This window comes from Pleurodeles waltl, chromosome 5 (assembly GCF_031143425.1).
Source record: "Pleurodeles waltl isolate 20211129_DDA chromosome 5, aPleWal1.hap1.20221129, whole genome shotgun sequence".
In the NCBI taxonomy this organism is placed as follows: domain Eukaryota; kingdom Metazoa; phylum Chordata; class Amphibia; order Caudata; family Salamandridae; genus Pleurodeles; species Pleurodeles waltl.
In genome coordinates, this window is record NC_090444.1 from 118,812,193 (window position 1) to 118,829,450 (window position 17,258).

A 17,258-nucleotide genomic window follows, 5' to 3' on the forward strand; every position below is an offset into this window, starting at 1 on the left:
ATAAGAGAGAACTTGGTATAAGTACTCAACCTCTGACACAACATAGTTAGAATCCTTTTTCACTGAGACCGTTCTGCCAGGAGGAAGAGCTAGAAGCTGTAGGAGGGACTGCCACTCTGCCTGTTGCTTTGTTGTGCTGGCCTGCTGCTTCTGTCCTGGGAGTGAAAGGATCAACATCCTGCTTCCAAAGGTTCTCTAAGGGCGTGGACTGAGCTTGCCCCCTGTTAAGAAGTCTCAGGGACATAAAGACTTCACCTGCCAGCACCTGGGCTCTCTTGCTGAGAGTCCTGATTTGCCAAGTGGTGCCAAATCTAGTTCCTGTGCTCTCGGTAGTGAGTTCTGGTGCAAAAAGGAAGAAACTAGTGTTTTGACTTCCAGAACGACTTTGGAACCAGCGCCGCTCTCTGTCCCTCTGACTGCACCATAGCCATGGTCCCCAGTGAGTGCAACAACCGTGACCTACTACACAGGCCAGAGGCTACCACAGCTCCTCCAAAGTCCCGCCACAGCGAGAGTCCACAGTGCGTATCACAACGTCCGTCTTACCTGACTTTGCAACCAGGGTGCAAACCACGGCCAACTAGAGACTCCATTTCTAACAAGCAGTATGGGGGATAGGCTACCTCAAACTCCCCACCCACAAAAGAGTAAGCTACTGCTATTCAGAAAAATCTAAAGTTACTACAGCACTAAGGGTGTTAAAGCAGTACTAAATGCACTCTGGCCCAGACTTGAAGTAAGTCAAATACCACACATGACAATTCACAGGTATTGCATCACTCCCATAGAAAATAAAGGAGGCATGGGCTTAAAATAACACCAGATAGAAGTAATGTTAAATATATCAAATTAATTTGATTTTTTAAATGTATGTATATTTTTTTTTAATGTTAAACAATTCTAAATATTAGTTTGAAATCTAATTACAAACATTACTTTAAAATAAAAATAAACTTTTGTTAAATTAAATGTGATTTAAAATCAACACAAATGTTAATAATATACATTAAATACAAATTTCTCTAGCTTTAAAAAATTATTTAAGAAATATTTATACATTATATATATTTAAATAGTACGCAATTAAATGAGTTAATTTGCTATACATTTTATTAGTTCTATGTTAATAAATATTTGACACAATTTTCCATTAGCATTTTGAAATAACATATATTTTAAGGACTAATATTTAAAAGACTTTAAAGATGCTCCCAATACTTTCCAACAGGGACATCTCTTCTGCTGTTACAAAGATCTGCACCAACATGTGGAAGTTACTAATAGTAAATTTAAACTTGTAAATTTAGTTCTCTCGTAGGGGATTTCCATGTATAAGCGGTGAATAGTCCCGCCCGCCTGCGGGGACCCTGGAGCACTTTTTCCAATATAACTTCTTAAGTGTTCATGTTCGCCTTACTTCAGGAAGGCCTGTAAAGTCACTTAAGAATGTCCATATGCAGCCTAGAGGAAAGGCTACAGTGTCCAAAATTCTTCATCCAGTTTGCTTTAAAAAGGACAAATGCCTTGAAATGCATGAAAGTTGAAATTTAAGGAGAAAAAGTATTTCACAAACATTTTTACAATGCAAAATAATGATGGAGTGCAGGGCAGTGTGGCCCATAGGCTGCCATTATCCATGAGAAAAAGGAGACTGACTTTAAGAACAGCCAGTCCTCCAGTATCCCATCATGCCTAGTCTGAGGCAGTTACCTTAGTTCTTTTTTCCGGGCTCTGCTGACAGGATCCTGGTGAACTGAGCTCAACCTTTTTAGGTTTTGTCTCCCAAAAAATCAGTGAAATTTTCAGTGACAACTGTTTTGACGTCTTTTGCCTGTCTTTTTCTGACTGGAATTAGGCTTTTTTTCTGAGGAAAAATGCCTTCTCTATTCGACAAATGCCCAAGATGTGGCAGGAAAAAAGCCAAAACAGACCCTCATGATGTCTGTATTATCTGCCTTCCATCCTCACATCTTCCTGCCTCATGTAATATCTGCAGAACATTTTCTGTACGTACCCTGCGCGACAGGGAGAAGATTCGCCATCAAGGAAAAACAAAAAGGTGATGCCAGAAAGAAGCCAGTGGGACCTCTGGGCGAGGTGAAGGTCACCAGAGCTCTTCCCTCAGCCTTCAGCGGACTTGGAAGGTTTGAGAGGCGTTTTTTCGGGCAGAAAACGCTTTTAGTCCCCGTCGACGTCAAGGAGATCGGCGTCGAGAGCAGGTACGGCGCCCACATGTTTACCGTCGAAGTCTGGATCGACGTCGCACAAATGTCGTCACACGACGTCGAGAGACCGCACAACGTCAAGACATCACAGCATGACGTTGAGGACTCCAGAGGCTCGGCGTGAGACGTCGAGGAGTGTGTTGACATCAGTGAATTCGATGTCGAGAGGAAGGAAACGTCGTCATCACAGTCCGAGGTCTAGGTCGTCGTCGATGCATCGGCGACGAAGGGAGAGGTCGACGTCGAGGAGACAGAAGACTTATAAAAGGAGAAGGATTTATTCCTCGTCGGAGTCACAATGGTCCAGGGAAGTTTCGCCTTCGCTGGTTCTCCTTCCTTCGTCTCCGTCGCCAACTCCCACTACCTCTCCACCTCCAGCTGCAACTTTGCATCCTCAAGAGCTGCCTGCCCCACTGCCGGCTTCTTCGCTGCTCCAGACACCTACGCCACTTCCGGTGCCTTAAGCACAGAGCGTCACTCCAAATCCCAGACTGAGTTAAGATCTCGCCACTGATCACACCATAGCTATCACACATCTGGCCGTTCAACAAGATCAAGGCACTCTCGTCACAGATCGCAACAGGGGTCCAGGTCACGCTCCTTCCGACGCTACCACGGAAACTCCTCATCTACCAGAGACTATTCACCTACTAAATCTGACTCACCTCAACCTCGTTCGTCACCAGTGGACGACATTAATACCTTTCAGGAAGTCTTAGTTTGAGGCGCAGCAAAACTTAACATTTCAATGGCTGTCCCGACACCAAGTACTTCAGTCATTTTTTAAACGCTTCAGCAACGTTCAGCATCAAGACCTTTACTTCCTCTGGTGCCGGGTCTCCTAGAACCCGCCATGGAAGTCTTCCTGACACCGGGCACGAAAAAGTCTGCTCCTTCCAGTCTACTAAAAAACTACTGTCCTCTGGAACAGGACCCTTTGTTTCTACGGTCCGACCCTCCACCTGGTTCAGTGGTGATCCTTGCGGCTTGTAAATCTCATGCCACTTCTCCGTCGGCTACCTCTCCGCTGGACAAAGAGAGTAGAAAGGTGGACTCAGCAGGCCGCAAAGTATGTAGTTCGATGGCAACATCCATAAAGGCAGCAAGTGCCACAGCCCTCCTGGGAAGCTATGATAAGGCTTTGTGGGACTCCCTGCTCCAATTTGCTGACCATCTCCTGAGGGATCAGAAAGAGGATTATTTAGAGATTGTGAAGGAAGGTGCTATGGTCTCCAATCAGGTCATTAGCACAGCAGCAGACTCATCCTTGCTCTTGGCACATGCATACTGCCATGGAATATCCTTAAGGAGGCATGCCTGGCTGCATCTAACGTCCCTCAAGCCAGACGCTCAACAACGTATTCAGAACTTGCCATTTTCAGGATCCACACTGTTCGGCTCTCATGCCGATGATGAAATGGCAAGAATGAAGACAGAACAGGACACTTTGAAAGCGGTAGGTCCTGAAAAATCTAAAGACCGAAGATCCTTCCGTCCCTTCCAGTGCCACTACCCTTCTCAGAGGGTTCAAATCCCTCAGTGGCCATCGAATAGATTTCTGCAGCAGTTCCAAAGAGTCTATCAGCCTCAAAGGAAACAACATAGAGGACGAGCTGCACACCATTCTACTCAGGTTACCCGTCAACAACCAGCCGCAAAACCCTGAAAGTTTTCTTCCCCCAAGGCCGTTATCCACTCCGGTGGGGGGAAGCATCACCAATCATTTAACAGAGTGGCAACAAATTACAACAGATACTTGAGTCTTAAACATTATTCAGAATGGGTATTGTCTCAGATTTTCCACCAAAGGCAACCACTTCTGATCTCACCCTCTTAAAGGCGGAGGTTACCATCTTGCTAGAAAAGAAAGCGATAGAAACATTCCTTTCACCCAGAGAGGAAAATACATTTATTCCAGATCCTTTCTGGTCCCAAAAAAGGATTAAAAAAAAAGAGTTCAGACCCATTGTAGACCTGATGGTTGCCAACCATTGGATCAAAAAGGAAAAGTTCAGGATGCTGGCCTTTCACTAAATATATCCCCGAATTCACCAAGGGGACTGGCTTTGCTCAGTCGACCTACACGACGCCTACTTTCGGATCCCTATTGCGAAAAAACATCTAAAGTTCCTGTGATTTGTGGTGGGGAAACAACACTACCAATACACTGTCCTCCTATTTGGTCTCAAATCTGCACCCAGAACTTTTTCCAAATGCATGGCTGTCGTAGCAGCGCATTTTCGAAAGCACCGAATATTTATTTAACCATATCTGGACAACTGGTTTATCAAGGCAGCCACCTTTCCAGAAGCCCAGCAGCACTTCAATTGGACATGCGATCTTCTGTATCGCCTAGGGCTTCATGTCAATTTTCCCAAGTCCATGACAAAACCTGTCCAGAGACTGCATAACTTAGGAGCTACCATAGACACGCCGCAGGGAAAAGTGAATCCTTTGGAGGAACGACGTTTATCAATCCTACGGAAGTGCTGCGCGCTCAAGACTATTCTTCGCCCCATAGTTCACACAGTTTCCTCACTTCTTGGCTCCATTGCCTCTTGCATTTGCCTAACTCCCAGTGCACGCCTCCACATGCGACATCTCCAGGAGTGCGTGGAGGACTAATGGAATCAACGGACGGGAAACTGGGAAGACAGTCAGTCTATCCACCCATGCTCTCCAGTCAATCTGAAACAAGGAATGCCTTTTCGCCCACATGCTCCGTCTCAGACCATTGTGACGGATGCTTCTCCCCTCAGGTGATCTCCTGATCTCCGAGGAAAAGAACCACATGAATCTCCTCAAGCTACGTGCGGTTCACCTTGCTCCCAAAGCCTTTCTCCCTTTGTTCAACACCGACACCCTTCTTGTCCAGACAGACAATACAACCAGCATGTATTACCTGAACAAGCAGGGGGGGCGCTGGCTGCTGGCCAGGAATATAAGATAATAGCCCCGGAATGGCAGAGGCAATGGTGGTTCCCGGACCTCCTTCCCCGGTCGCTCCAACCACATCTCAGACTTCCATGCAGATCAGACCTCCTCACGAAGTTCGGAGGTCAGCTGACACACCCCAGTCTCTCCTCCTTGAATTTGGCAGCATGGCTTCTGAGCTAGTGCAGTATGGGCACTTACATCTTCCACAGGACTGTATGGAGATTCTGAAAGAAGCAAAACGGCCTTCCACCCGAGCTGCATATGCCTCCAAATGGAAGAGATTTTGTATCTGGTGTTCCTCCAAGAAGATAGACCCAGCATTTCACCAGTAGGATAACATCCTGCCATATTTGTTACACTTAACAAAGTCTGGTTTACAATTATCTTCTAAGTCCATCTGGCAGCTTTGACTGCATACAGAAAAGGTCCTTCACAAACCTATTTCTTTCAGTTTCCAGTCATAAAAGATTTTCTAGAGGGTCTAAAGAAAGTTTTCCCTCCACTCAGGCGTCCTTCCCCAACATGAGAGCTGAACGTGGTTCTTTCACGTCTCCTGCAGCGTCCATTTGAACCTATACACAAATCATCTCTCCAGCACCTCACTTGGAAAACGGCTTTCCTGGTGGCAGTGACATCAACATGCAGAGTTAGCGAGATCCAGGCTCTCCGTGCCCATGAGCCCTACACAGTGTTCTACTCCTCCAAAGTAGTGATGCGTACACACCCTAAATTCCTCCCCAAGGTTATCTCTGATTTTCATGTCAACCAGAGGATTTCCTTACCAACTTTCTTTCAAAATCCTGCCACCCCAGCGGCAAAGGCACTACACTCTAGATGTAAAGAGGGTTTTAAAATTGTATTTAGACAAAACTGAATCTATTAGAAGATCATAACACTTATTTGTCAATTATGGGCCGGTTCGTACTAGTCTGGCCACCTCTAAACAGTCAATGTCTCAGTGGATAGCCTCCTGCATTCTTTACTGCTGCCAGCTAGCTAACAAATCTCTAGCTAGAAAACCAAGGGCGCATTTTACTAGAGGCAAGTTGGCCACGACTGCCTTGTTGAGGAATGTTCCTCTGGCAGATATCTGCAGGGCTGCGACCTGGATGTCTGTTAACACTTTCACAAAACATTACTGTCTTGACTCTGATGCCAGGACAGATGCTCAAGTGGGACAAGCTTCTCTCAGGAACCTATTTTCTGTAAAGTGCATTCCTATATTGTTCGGTCTACTCTTCCGCTGTTTCTGGGATGGGCTTGCTATTCTATTCACCGCTTATGACTATACATGGAAATCCCCTTCGAGAGAAGGAATAGTCTTTTACCTGTAACTCCAGTTCTCTTGTAGGGGTATTTCCATGATAGTCATAAGTAACCCTCCCGCCTATCCGGCGGAGTAGACTGAATAATATCTCAGGTATACCTTCACTCTCAGCAATGACTGCTTACAAAAATAACTGATGTAAATGCCTCACTCTAGGCATGATGGGATACTGGAGGACTGGCTGTTCTTAAAGTCACAGTCTCCTTTTTCTCATTGATAATGGCAGCCTATGGGCTACACTGCCCTGCACTCCTTCATCATTGTTTTGCATTGTAAAAAGGTTTGCGAAGGACTTTTTCTCCTTAATTTTCAACTCTTTCATTTATTTTAAGGCATGCTCCTTAATTTTGTCCTTTTTAAAGCAAACGGGATGAAATCTTTTTGACACTGTAGCCTTTCCTCTAGGCTGCATATGGACATTCTTAAGTGACTTTACAGGCCTTCCTGAAGTAAGGCGAACATGAACACTTAAGAAGTTATAGAGTTATGGAAATACCCCTATGAGAGAACTGGAGATACAGGTAAGAAACCATTCCTTTTCGCTGCCTCCACTCCCAGAAACTAGACGGTTGAGACATGCAAGTCTCTACTTGAGTGCAAATCTAGACTCGGAAATGGCAAATAGCCCAAAAGCATAGATTGACATCAAGTTGGAGGAGTAATTTACTCATGTAAATGTATCTTTGTGAATTGTCCCCATTGTTTCTCAAGGCACGTATCATGGAATCATAACAATCTGGCTGTCGATGAGAGTGGGTGTTCAGTAATTTAAAGAAGATATAGTAATTTGAGAATAGCTACTGCATGTTTATCAATTAATTTGTAACTGCTTTGAATCTTCTTCAGGCCTTTCCATGCTCCTCTGTATATCAAGAGCTTGGTCCAGTATGGGATTTTTACATGACAATAGCCATTCTTGCAAATACGCCTAGCCACTGACTCGTCTGTGGTTAGTTGTGAGGTGAAATCTTCAAATTCACAGCCTTTGGCTAGAGCACTTAAAGCTGTGACAAAAGCTTCCACCACTTCTTTGGGCCCCTGTGCACTAATAAAGATCTTGTGACGATATACAAGTAAAGTTATCTGGCCTTCAAAATACTTCTCTAATTGTTCTGCAGTTATTTAGAACTCCTCTAAATCTGCTCCTGCCTAAGGTGTATAAGGCAGCAGATTATCATTGCCTTTCACGCCTAAATAACTTAATACATTTTCTTCCCATCTGGCCTAAATCTGTGGCCATCAATTGCACCCATATCTATATTAAATTTTGCAAACCATGTATTCCGGTTTGTGGGAACATTACAGACTTCTTGTAAAAATACTAGTGGATGTGTTGCATTTAGTGCATTAGCTATATTCACACTACAATAATACACCACACAAAATGTCAAAGGCTATGTGGGGATTTGCAAAATAAATTATAAAAAACAGAAATGTTGTGGAATATTCCACTTTAAAGATTTTATTTGTATATGTATGTACACATCTGACAAAGTTTGGAAATACTGAAGTGGACAACCAGCTTTGTGAAGGAAGTGTGGGAAACACTGACAGTATGTTTGCAGAGTAGTTTCCCCTCACCTCTTAGTGTGGAGTTAACTACAGAAGAGTTATAGTTGTGAAAGTAGATATTGAGTCTCTTTGTAGGCTGAACACAAGTGGCACTGTGCAGAATTCAACAATAAATAATACAGATGAAAAGTTAGCACTGTCTAACAGCTGAAAATAATGCACAAGGTTAATAAATGTCAGGCGGCAGCAGGTGATCCTGTTTTTAAGCCAGAAGTGCTTCTCCAGAAATGATCATTAGGACCGCCAGCCCTTCGTTACACATGAATAGGAGTTGGGTTGCTCTGCAGAGTAGTCCTTGGCAAGAAGAAAACAATTGCTGGAGGTAATGCTTAGGCGCACACGAGGGCAGCGATCATCATGATGAGATGCCAGTGCGTGCCGTGCGTGGCAGTATTCACCCAAGTAAGTGTGCTTACACACTTGAGGCCACCAGTGAAGAAAACATGCTGGGGTTTGCAAGAGCAGTGCCTGCTAAAATGTTCTTTAACTGAAGGATTATTAATTAACTGTCAAACTGCATATTAAGTTATAGCTAACCTTAATGATAAATTGACTTCCAATGGCAAATGTTTCTGAGCAGGGTAGATTGGTCCCAGACGTCAACCGCCCTCTCTCTCTTCTTCACCACTTAGGGTCACTTATTAATGCTCTGTTCTCAATCTAAAATATCTACAAACACATGAATCCCATGAAAGCATCAGATGGAAGTGTGGGAGTAAAGACCTATAGGTTTAATGAGGCTCAGCAAGTTTACAAAGCATACCGCCTACAGCCGGGAACCAAGTGACTACAAAACCTGAGAATCCCAAGACAGTGATCTGTGAATGATGCAGCAGTGTTCTTTAATGTGTGAGATTCTCACATGACGCTTTAGTCACCACAAAATGTGGCAAGTGCACAAGGAGGAAGTGATATATCCAGAATAAGTTATTTTACCGAAGTACAGTATATGCATCAGTTTTACGAGCTGACCAGAGTATCTTCCCTAGTTCATAGGCATCATCTGCTTTTTTGAGCTTAGTTTAGGATTGCCTAGCCCATTTTCTTTATTATTGTCCATTTTTGGAGGCTTCAAAAGAAATGTTATGTCAAAGTGTGTAAAAAGACATCTGGAAAATTGTGTCCAGTTCTTGATGACTCCCTCACCTGCAGAATTACTGCTACATTTAGATGCCACATCTGGTTGTGATTTCCATTTCTGGATGCCATATTCGAAGTACTGTATCTCATTCTGGGGCCACTATAGAGTATTGTGTTTAATTGTGAAAGTCACCTCTGATGTTGAAGCCTCATTGGATGTATTGTATCATGTTCTGAGGACTGCTTCTTGTATATTTTTGGAAGCCACAAATAGAGTTATCAATTTCTGGATCCAGTTCTGGTGTTTTGTGTGCAGTTCTAAGTGTCAAAGATTAAATATTTGTTTATTTGGAATGGAAGGTTGGTTATGTTGATGGGAGGGGGTTGAATGGATGAGTAATTGGATGTATGAAAAAAGATTGATAGATTAATGGGTCAATGTGAGCATTGTGGGATAGGTTTAGAAATGAGTAATATTTGTGTATTGAGTGGATTGAAAGGATGGATAAGTTGGGTGGATGGGGAGAAGTTGGTGTCTCTTTCCATCTGTGTCTTTCGAGGGAGATCGGTAACTTGAAGAAAGGTTGAATGGATGGGCGAATTGGAGGAGCGAGAGATTAGGTACTCAGTAAGTCATACAGCTAAAAGTATTGTATCTGTGCTCTTAAAACTAGCAACACAGCCATAGGATATGCATGGAAACATACCATGGACACAGCTAAACACATGAATCCAAGTGATGTGCAGAAGAGATTTTCAGGTATACTGCTGCAGGTACTGAAATTAAGTGTATTATTTTAGAGGCATTCTGAATATAACAAATTGTAGGCACGTCATGTTTTCTGTGTATCACTTTTGTATGTCCTATAGATGGATAGAAACATAGAAATTGCATAAATGATACGTTATAAGAAAATACACATCATTTTGGGGTACCTGTAGTAGATTACTAGGAACAGCCAAAGTGCCCCGTGTCAATTGCACCTACTTGATTCTAATACTGATCCACAAAGCTACGCTTAAAACAAGGCAAAATTCGTATCCAGTATTGGATCGTCCATAAATTCACATGCTTCAATCATCCCCGTCGTCGAAGTGGGAGTCCCACGGTATCCTAAAACAGCAGGAAGTAAGAACATCCATAGGCTATAATGCTAGCAAACTCAAACATGTAGCCTATCCATGTCCTTTTGTGAAAAAAAAGAACCAAACTTGATCTATGACCCATCAGGCAGCAGCACCCTCTAGAATATTCTCAAAAGAGGCTCATTCTCTCAGATTTTTTACTGCACGTCGTGTGAAGGGAGTGTCCATGAGCTTTTCCTGTCAGAACAACTGTCTTATCTCAGAAAATGTGATACTTTCAAGAAAGACCTTTTTCACCCTTCTGAGATCTGTGGCAAGAAAAGGCTCCATGTAGATGATCCACATAAATATTGCCTGCATCCCAAACATCAGGTGAAAGACTGCAAAATATGCTGCGGATTCTCTGCTAGAACTCTGAGACACAGAAAAGGAAGGCTTCTAAAATGGTTACAGGAAAAATCCTGTACTTCAGGTGAGGAGACTGACTGAGATCCAAAGCCTTATAAAAGGTCTAGATCTTCTGACCCGGGGCCAGCTGAGGAAGGCAGGAAACATCACAAAACACACCATAAAGACCCTTCCAAAACCTTATCAGGGTCATCCTCCTCCCAGCCATCCTCTCCACGTCGCAAGGAGGAGCTCCGTCACCGTTCTCCTTCCTTAGAGCCATCAACATCTAAAAAGGTACCACTTAAATGGAAGTCGATGACGCTACCATTGATGAGCATGGCGACGACTACCACAGTTACCGTCGCCACCGTCTCGTCTGTGAGACCCTCGTCGACTATGACAACATCGACGTCAGTTCTTAAAGCTCCCACCTTATCAGTTAGGGTGAGTGAGAAAAAACATTCATCGATGGAGCCATCTGAGAAATCTCCACCACTGCTAATGACTCAATCTTCGACGAAGACAACTTCAGACAAGCCTTAGTTGATGAGGGCTTCGTCGACGAGGACATCGTCGACGGAAACAGTTCAGTCGAAGAGACCGACAACAGCTACACCATCGACGAGACCGTCGGCGGTAGCCCCGCAGATAAGACCATTGTCGTCGACGCCATCAACAACACTACTGCCGTCGACAATACCATCTTCGACGCGACTGGTTCCTACCATTCAAGACAGTGTGGTCACCATTTCTGCTGAACCTCCTGATCTTCAAGCAACAGTCAAGATCACAACACTTTCCAGATCTGCCTTACATCCCACCAATACATCCCCTAGTAAAGTAACATCATTGCTACCTAGCCACTTGGTGGACTGGGAAGAGACTGAGGACAATGTGCCTTTTGGGGGACGCAGACAGCCCATCACAGTTACATGTAAAATACCTAGAGGATGATGATGAATACGAACAACAATATCAATCTTATTATCCGCATCAAAGACGTTACTATGAGCCCTTGCATCAGCAGAGAGAGACAGTACACATGCCTGCTTCCTTAATTCAGGACTTACAGTCCATTCTCCAAGACCATAAAAGGAGATTTCCAGCTGCAGCTGAGGAGCAGCCGCAACAACCTTCCTCACCGGCAATACCGAGGAATATGCCTCCTCCTTTGGCAACGTCCAGATTCACACCTGCAATATCGGTTCCCCCCAGAGAGGACATCTCCTCTTCGGAAGATGAAAGGGAAGAAGGAGAAATTCTCACTTCTCAACATCCTAACGAATGGGATGACTATTTAGCCCTTAGACCATCACCTCCTCATCCATCAGATTCTCCTCCGGACGATATAGGAGGTTTCCATAATCTAATGGTACAGCCGCTACACATTTCCACTTACCAACATCTATCTTGCATTCAGAATGCTTCCTTCATGATTTTAAAGAACAGGCAAGAAAATCGGTGTGGGCAATCCCCATCATAGACTTCATCTGGAGTGAAGGTATAAAGATTATGAAAAATCCAGCCACAGTCTCGTCAGTGCCACCTAAACTGGATAAAAAGTATAAGGCTACAGACGACTCTCTAGCCTGTTTAACGGGCACCCAAAACCAGATTCCGTCATATCTCAGGCTGCCCAAAGATGCTCTAAGAATCCATCTTCGCCTATTTCTGCTCCACCAGACAAGGAGGGCAGATGTCTGGACACTGTGGGCAAGAGGTTTTCATCCATTACCTTGCGTGCTGCCTGCACCCTGGCTATATTAGGTTGCTATGACCGTCAAATGTGGTCTGACATGAATGCTTTTATCAATCTCATCCCAGAAGACAAACAACCTGAGGCCCGAATGATACTACAGGAAGGGGAGTGCACATCTGCAGAAATAATCAACTATTCCCTGGACATAGCCTCCATGGGTTTCCGGCAGTTAGCAGGAGCAGCGGTTTTGCGCCGCCAAGGATGGTTAAAGGTGACCTCTTTCAGGCCCGAAGTCCAATCCAGAATATTAGACGTGGCCTATAATGGCTAAACCCTTTTTGGGAAACACATAGATGACGCCCTACTAACCATCAAGACAGATACACAGACTGCTCGTTCTCTGGGTACTCTACAGTACAAGAAGCAGCCCTTTCGGGGAGTCAGAGGTAGAGGTTTCACTCCGTTTTGGGATACCTACCATAGACAGTACCAACAGTCACAGTACAGACCAGCTTATCAACAGTCTTATCAACAGCCATCTACAGCTGCCTACATCAGACAAGGCGGAAGATGAAAATGGACCCCACATTCTCGGGATCAGAGCCGTAAACAATGATCCTCATCAGGTGCTGGCTGCAGTTCAGTGCTTTCCACAAATCAATCCAGTGGGGGCAAACATCTCAAATCAGCAACAGAATTAAGAAAGGATAACATCAGACAAATGGGTGCTGGATATAGTGACTCATGGCCACACGCTAGAATTTGTACAGAAACCACCAAACCACCCTCCTGGGAAATGGCATTCACTTCATGTTCACTTGCTAAAGCAAGAAGTATTCCAGATGCTCTCCAGGGTTGCGATAGAAGCAGTCCCTGTTCATCAGAGAGGCCTAGGATTTTATTCTCGGTTCTTTCTCACAAGAAAGATGTCAGGAGAATGGAGCCCAATCCTAGACCTTAGACAACTAAACACATTTCTGAGGAAACAGTCCTTCCATATGATCACCCTGTCGGATATCCTTCCCCTTCTCAACAGCGGAGATTACATGACATCGTTGGATCTCCAAGATGCCTATTTCCACATCCCCATACACTCCAGGTACCGCAAATACCTCCGCTTCATTGTAGCTGGTGCCCATTATCAGTTCAAGGTTCTCCAGGTCAGATAAAGTCAGCACCAAACATTTTCACATAGTGTCTCGTGCCTGTGGCAGCTACTCACCGCAACAAAGGCTTTCAAATTTTCCTGTATTTGGACGATTGGTTGATAAAGGAACCAACTCTGCAGCAGTCCTCCAAGGGCACCAGTGCCTGCCTAGCCTTATTTCACAATTTAGTTCTGACTGTAAATCACCAAAAATCATCTACTCTTCCACACGCAAGATGGTCTTTTTCTGTGCAAAACTCGACACAGACAAAAACAAGGCTTACCTTTAAATAGGAAGACAACAAAAGCTGTCTAACATGGTTTCCACGATCTCGAAAAGAAATTCAGTTTCAGTGAAAACATACAAGTCGCTTCTAGGAATGATTTCTTCATCAATCAGCTTGGCCCATGTGGCAAGACTAAAAATGAGATCATTACAAGAGGAATTGCAACTGAAATGGATCCAGTCTCAAGGGTCCTTTGAAGACTCAATCAATATCACATCAGACATGGTGGAGACCCTGAGGTGGTGGTCTCAAACCAGTCATATCCCTCAATGGTTGAGCTTCCTAACTCCAATGTCAGATTCAATAATAACAACGGGCGCTTCTCTGGAATGCTGGGAAGGTCATTTGTAAGACGTGCATTCAAGGGAAATTGTCCGACTCACAGAAGAAGATGCACATTAACTTTTAGAATTAAAAGCGATATCTCTTACTCTGAAAGCATTCCTCCCTCGGATTTCATCCTCACTGTTGATCCATACAGACAACGCAACAAGCATGTACTACGTCAACAATCGGGGAGGAACATGATCTCTGTCCCTCTCAAGAGAAGCACAAGCTCTCTGGGAATGGCTCACTCTCCACAAAATCTCTCTGAGAGTGGAACACGTTCCTGGTATCAACAACACCCTGGCGGACTCTCAGCAGGATGGACGACATTTGTCACGAATGGGAGCTGTCGGAAGGAAGTAGACAAGATCTTTCAATTCTGGGGACGGCTAACCTTAGATCTCTTTGCCATCAACAAGAACAACAAATGCCAATTTTACACCAATCGATACCCACTCCCGGAGACGTGGAGGAATGCTCTTTCAATGCGATGGTCTAGGATCTTTGTATACACTTTTCCCCTCTTCCCATTGATCCCCAGACTTCTCAAGAAGATGAATTCAGAAGGCTGCAGGCTCCTACTCATAGCACCCAAGTGGCCCAGACAGTATTGGTACACGGAGCTCATTCTCCTGTCGGTGGCCAATCCCTTACGACTTCCCAGCAAGCACAACCTACTAAAGAAGAGACAAGGGCAGATATTTCATACAGAACCAGCCTCTCTCCAATTGCATTCATGGTTTCTGAGTTCCAGGGCATGAACATTGACGAAGAATGCAAAGTAATTCTGTCAAGAGCACGAGCACAAACAAGACTTACAGGCTCAAGTGGTGAAGATTTTGTATCTGGTGCCAACAAAACAATATGCATCCGTTAACGGTTCTACCAGAGGAGATTATAGCATACCTCCTTGCTCTATCCAAAACTGGTCTTGGACATGCCTCAGTTAAGGTTCACCTGGCAGCTACATCCGCATACAGACGCTCTGCAAATGCACCCTCCCTGGGTTCATCCAGGCTCATAAAACAATTTATGAGAGGTCTGTTTAGCACTTTTTCTCCGGTGTGAGCACCTCCTCCTCAGTGGCATCTAAACATTGTTCTATCGCAATTAATGAAAGCTCAGTTCGAGCTCATGCACAGAGCGGATCTGAAGTATCTCACATGGGAAGTGGCAACCCTCCTTGCACTTACTTCCACTAGGAGAGTCAGTGACATACAGGCATTCAGGAACCCTTCCTCTCTTTCTCAGATGACTTTGTTCTTCTTACAAGAAACCAAAGATACATTCCTAAAGTGCCTTCATCTTTTCACCTAAACGAACCGGTGATATTGAGAACTTTCTTCCCAAATCTATTGACTGTGGCTGAAAGAACTCTCCACACGCTGGATGTCAACGATGTTTGAAATTCTACCTTCAGCGTACTAAACAATTCCGTAAGAGAGACCAACTACTAGTCTCTTACGGCCAAGGTCATCGGGGTACAGGAGTTACTAAAGCAACGATAGCCCGATGGATTGCATCCACTATTCAGTTTTGTCATATGAAGGCTGGGAAACCACTAACCTGCTGGCCTAAAGCACACACTGCAAGAGCAATCTCAACATCAGTTGCTCTGTTTTAAGGCATTCACCTTAAACAGGATATGTCAAGCTGTAACGTGGAAGGCTACACATTCTTTCGCACAATGTTACTGTTTGGAATCAACACAACAAACCGATTCACTCGTGGGACAGGCATTCTTATGTCATCTAATTCATTAAGGTTAGCCAGAATGTATATATTTAATTTGATATCCAATTGCTTCTAAAACCTGTTCAATTATTGTCCGACTATGTAGTAATAAATAAATACATTTTATTTATTTATTTATATATTGGAATGCTCGCACCCACCATCCATTACGGGCATATCAGTTATTGTGAGTACTGCTGGCTATTCAGCTTCAAGCATGTGAATTTATGAAATATCCAATACTGGATAAGAAAACAAGTTACTTACCTGTAACTACATTTCTCCAGTATTGGAATCTTTCATGAATTCACATGCGACCCACCCTCCTCCCCTTTGAGGCTCACCTTTCTTTTTCAGTATATACTCCTCACTCTGCTGCTCGAAAATCTGAGCCTCTTTTGGGAATATTCTAGAGGGTGCTGGCGCCTGATTGGTCATAGGTCAAGTTTGGTTCTTTTTTACAAAAGGACATGGATAGGCGATGTGTTTGAGTTTGCTAACATTATAACCTATGGATGTTCTCACTTGCTGCTTTGTAGGATAGCGTGGGACTCCCACTTCGACAACGGAGATGATTCAGGCATGTGATTTTGTGAAAGATAACAATACTGGATAACTGTAGTTACAGGTAAGCAACTTGTTTTCATATCTCTGAATGTGAATACATATGTAAAGAAAAAATTAACTTATGATGTTTTTACTGGATTTAGAACTTATTCTCTGTAATCGGGCCAAAACTTCTCACCTCAAGTCGTTTTAGACTGCAGGCTATAGAAAGTCACAAGAGAAAATGAAAACCAAACCACCTCCATGTCAGACAAACTCTCAGTCCTCATATGAAACACTCGGTTGCAAAGCCATTTGGTCTTGTCTTTGTAATGCTAGATCAGAGCTGTTGGTTTTGCCAGTGTTTGTAAAGATTTCCTAAAAAAATTAAAAGGGGAAAACAAATCGGAATGCTTGAGGAAAAGCGAACATATATTACGGAATCTCAAAATTGTACATTGAATTTAGAGTTTTCAATTTTATAAATGACATGGTTTAATTTTCAAATACCTTTCACTCGGGAAACTGTTCCAAATTTAAAAAGAATAAGGAGGAGTCAGAATGTAAAGCAAAACACTTGCCAAGGCCTAATTTATTTTCCAAATTAATTATATATCTACTCCTCTGTGTAACCGAGCAAAAGTATTCCTGTTGTTATGTTTTCACAGACAAGCGGAAAGAAGTGCGTGGGTGGAGGTTGAGGGATAAGCAGCACACAAGAGTGGGAGCTAAAACACATGCACTCTCGTTGAGTGCTGAATGAAAAAGAAAAAAAGTAGTTTCCTAAATGTGAGCAGTGGAAGTAAGCCAATCAAAAGGATAGTACAGAAGCTATGTCCCTGCGAGGGACGATCAAATAGAAGACAAGCCACCAAGAAACAAGTAAATGAAAGTGACAATA

General features: G+C 43.7%; 1 protein-coding gene across 5 annotated transcripts in view; it reads left to right on the top strand.

The window, feature by feature from the left end:
* The window catches only part of ZNF395 (zinc finger protein 395), a 107,944-nt gene that overhangs the window by 15,468 nt on the left and 75,218 nt on the right, over nt 1-17,258 (top strand). Inside the window, exon 2 of one of the 5 annotated variants that reach the window (XM_069233770.1) lies at nt 6,895-7,010. The exons of 3 other annotated variants lie outside the window; for them this stretch is intronic. Coding sequence is in view for 1 of the 2 variants with exons in the window: in XM_069233767.1 (XP_069089868.1) it covers nt 9,881-9,915 (35 nt within the window). In the remaining variant the exon portion in view is untranslated. Of the gene's footprint in view, nt 1-6,894; nt 7,011-9,865; nt 9,916-17,258 lie in introns of those variants that run through there. One more of the 5 variants, XM_069233767.1, reaches the window with a different exon arrangement.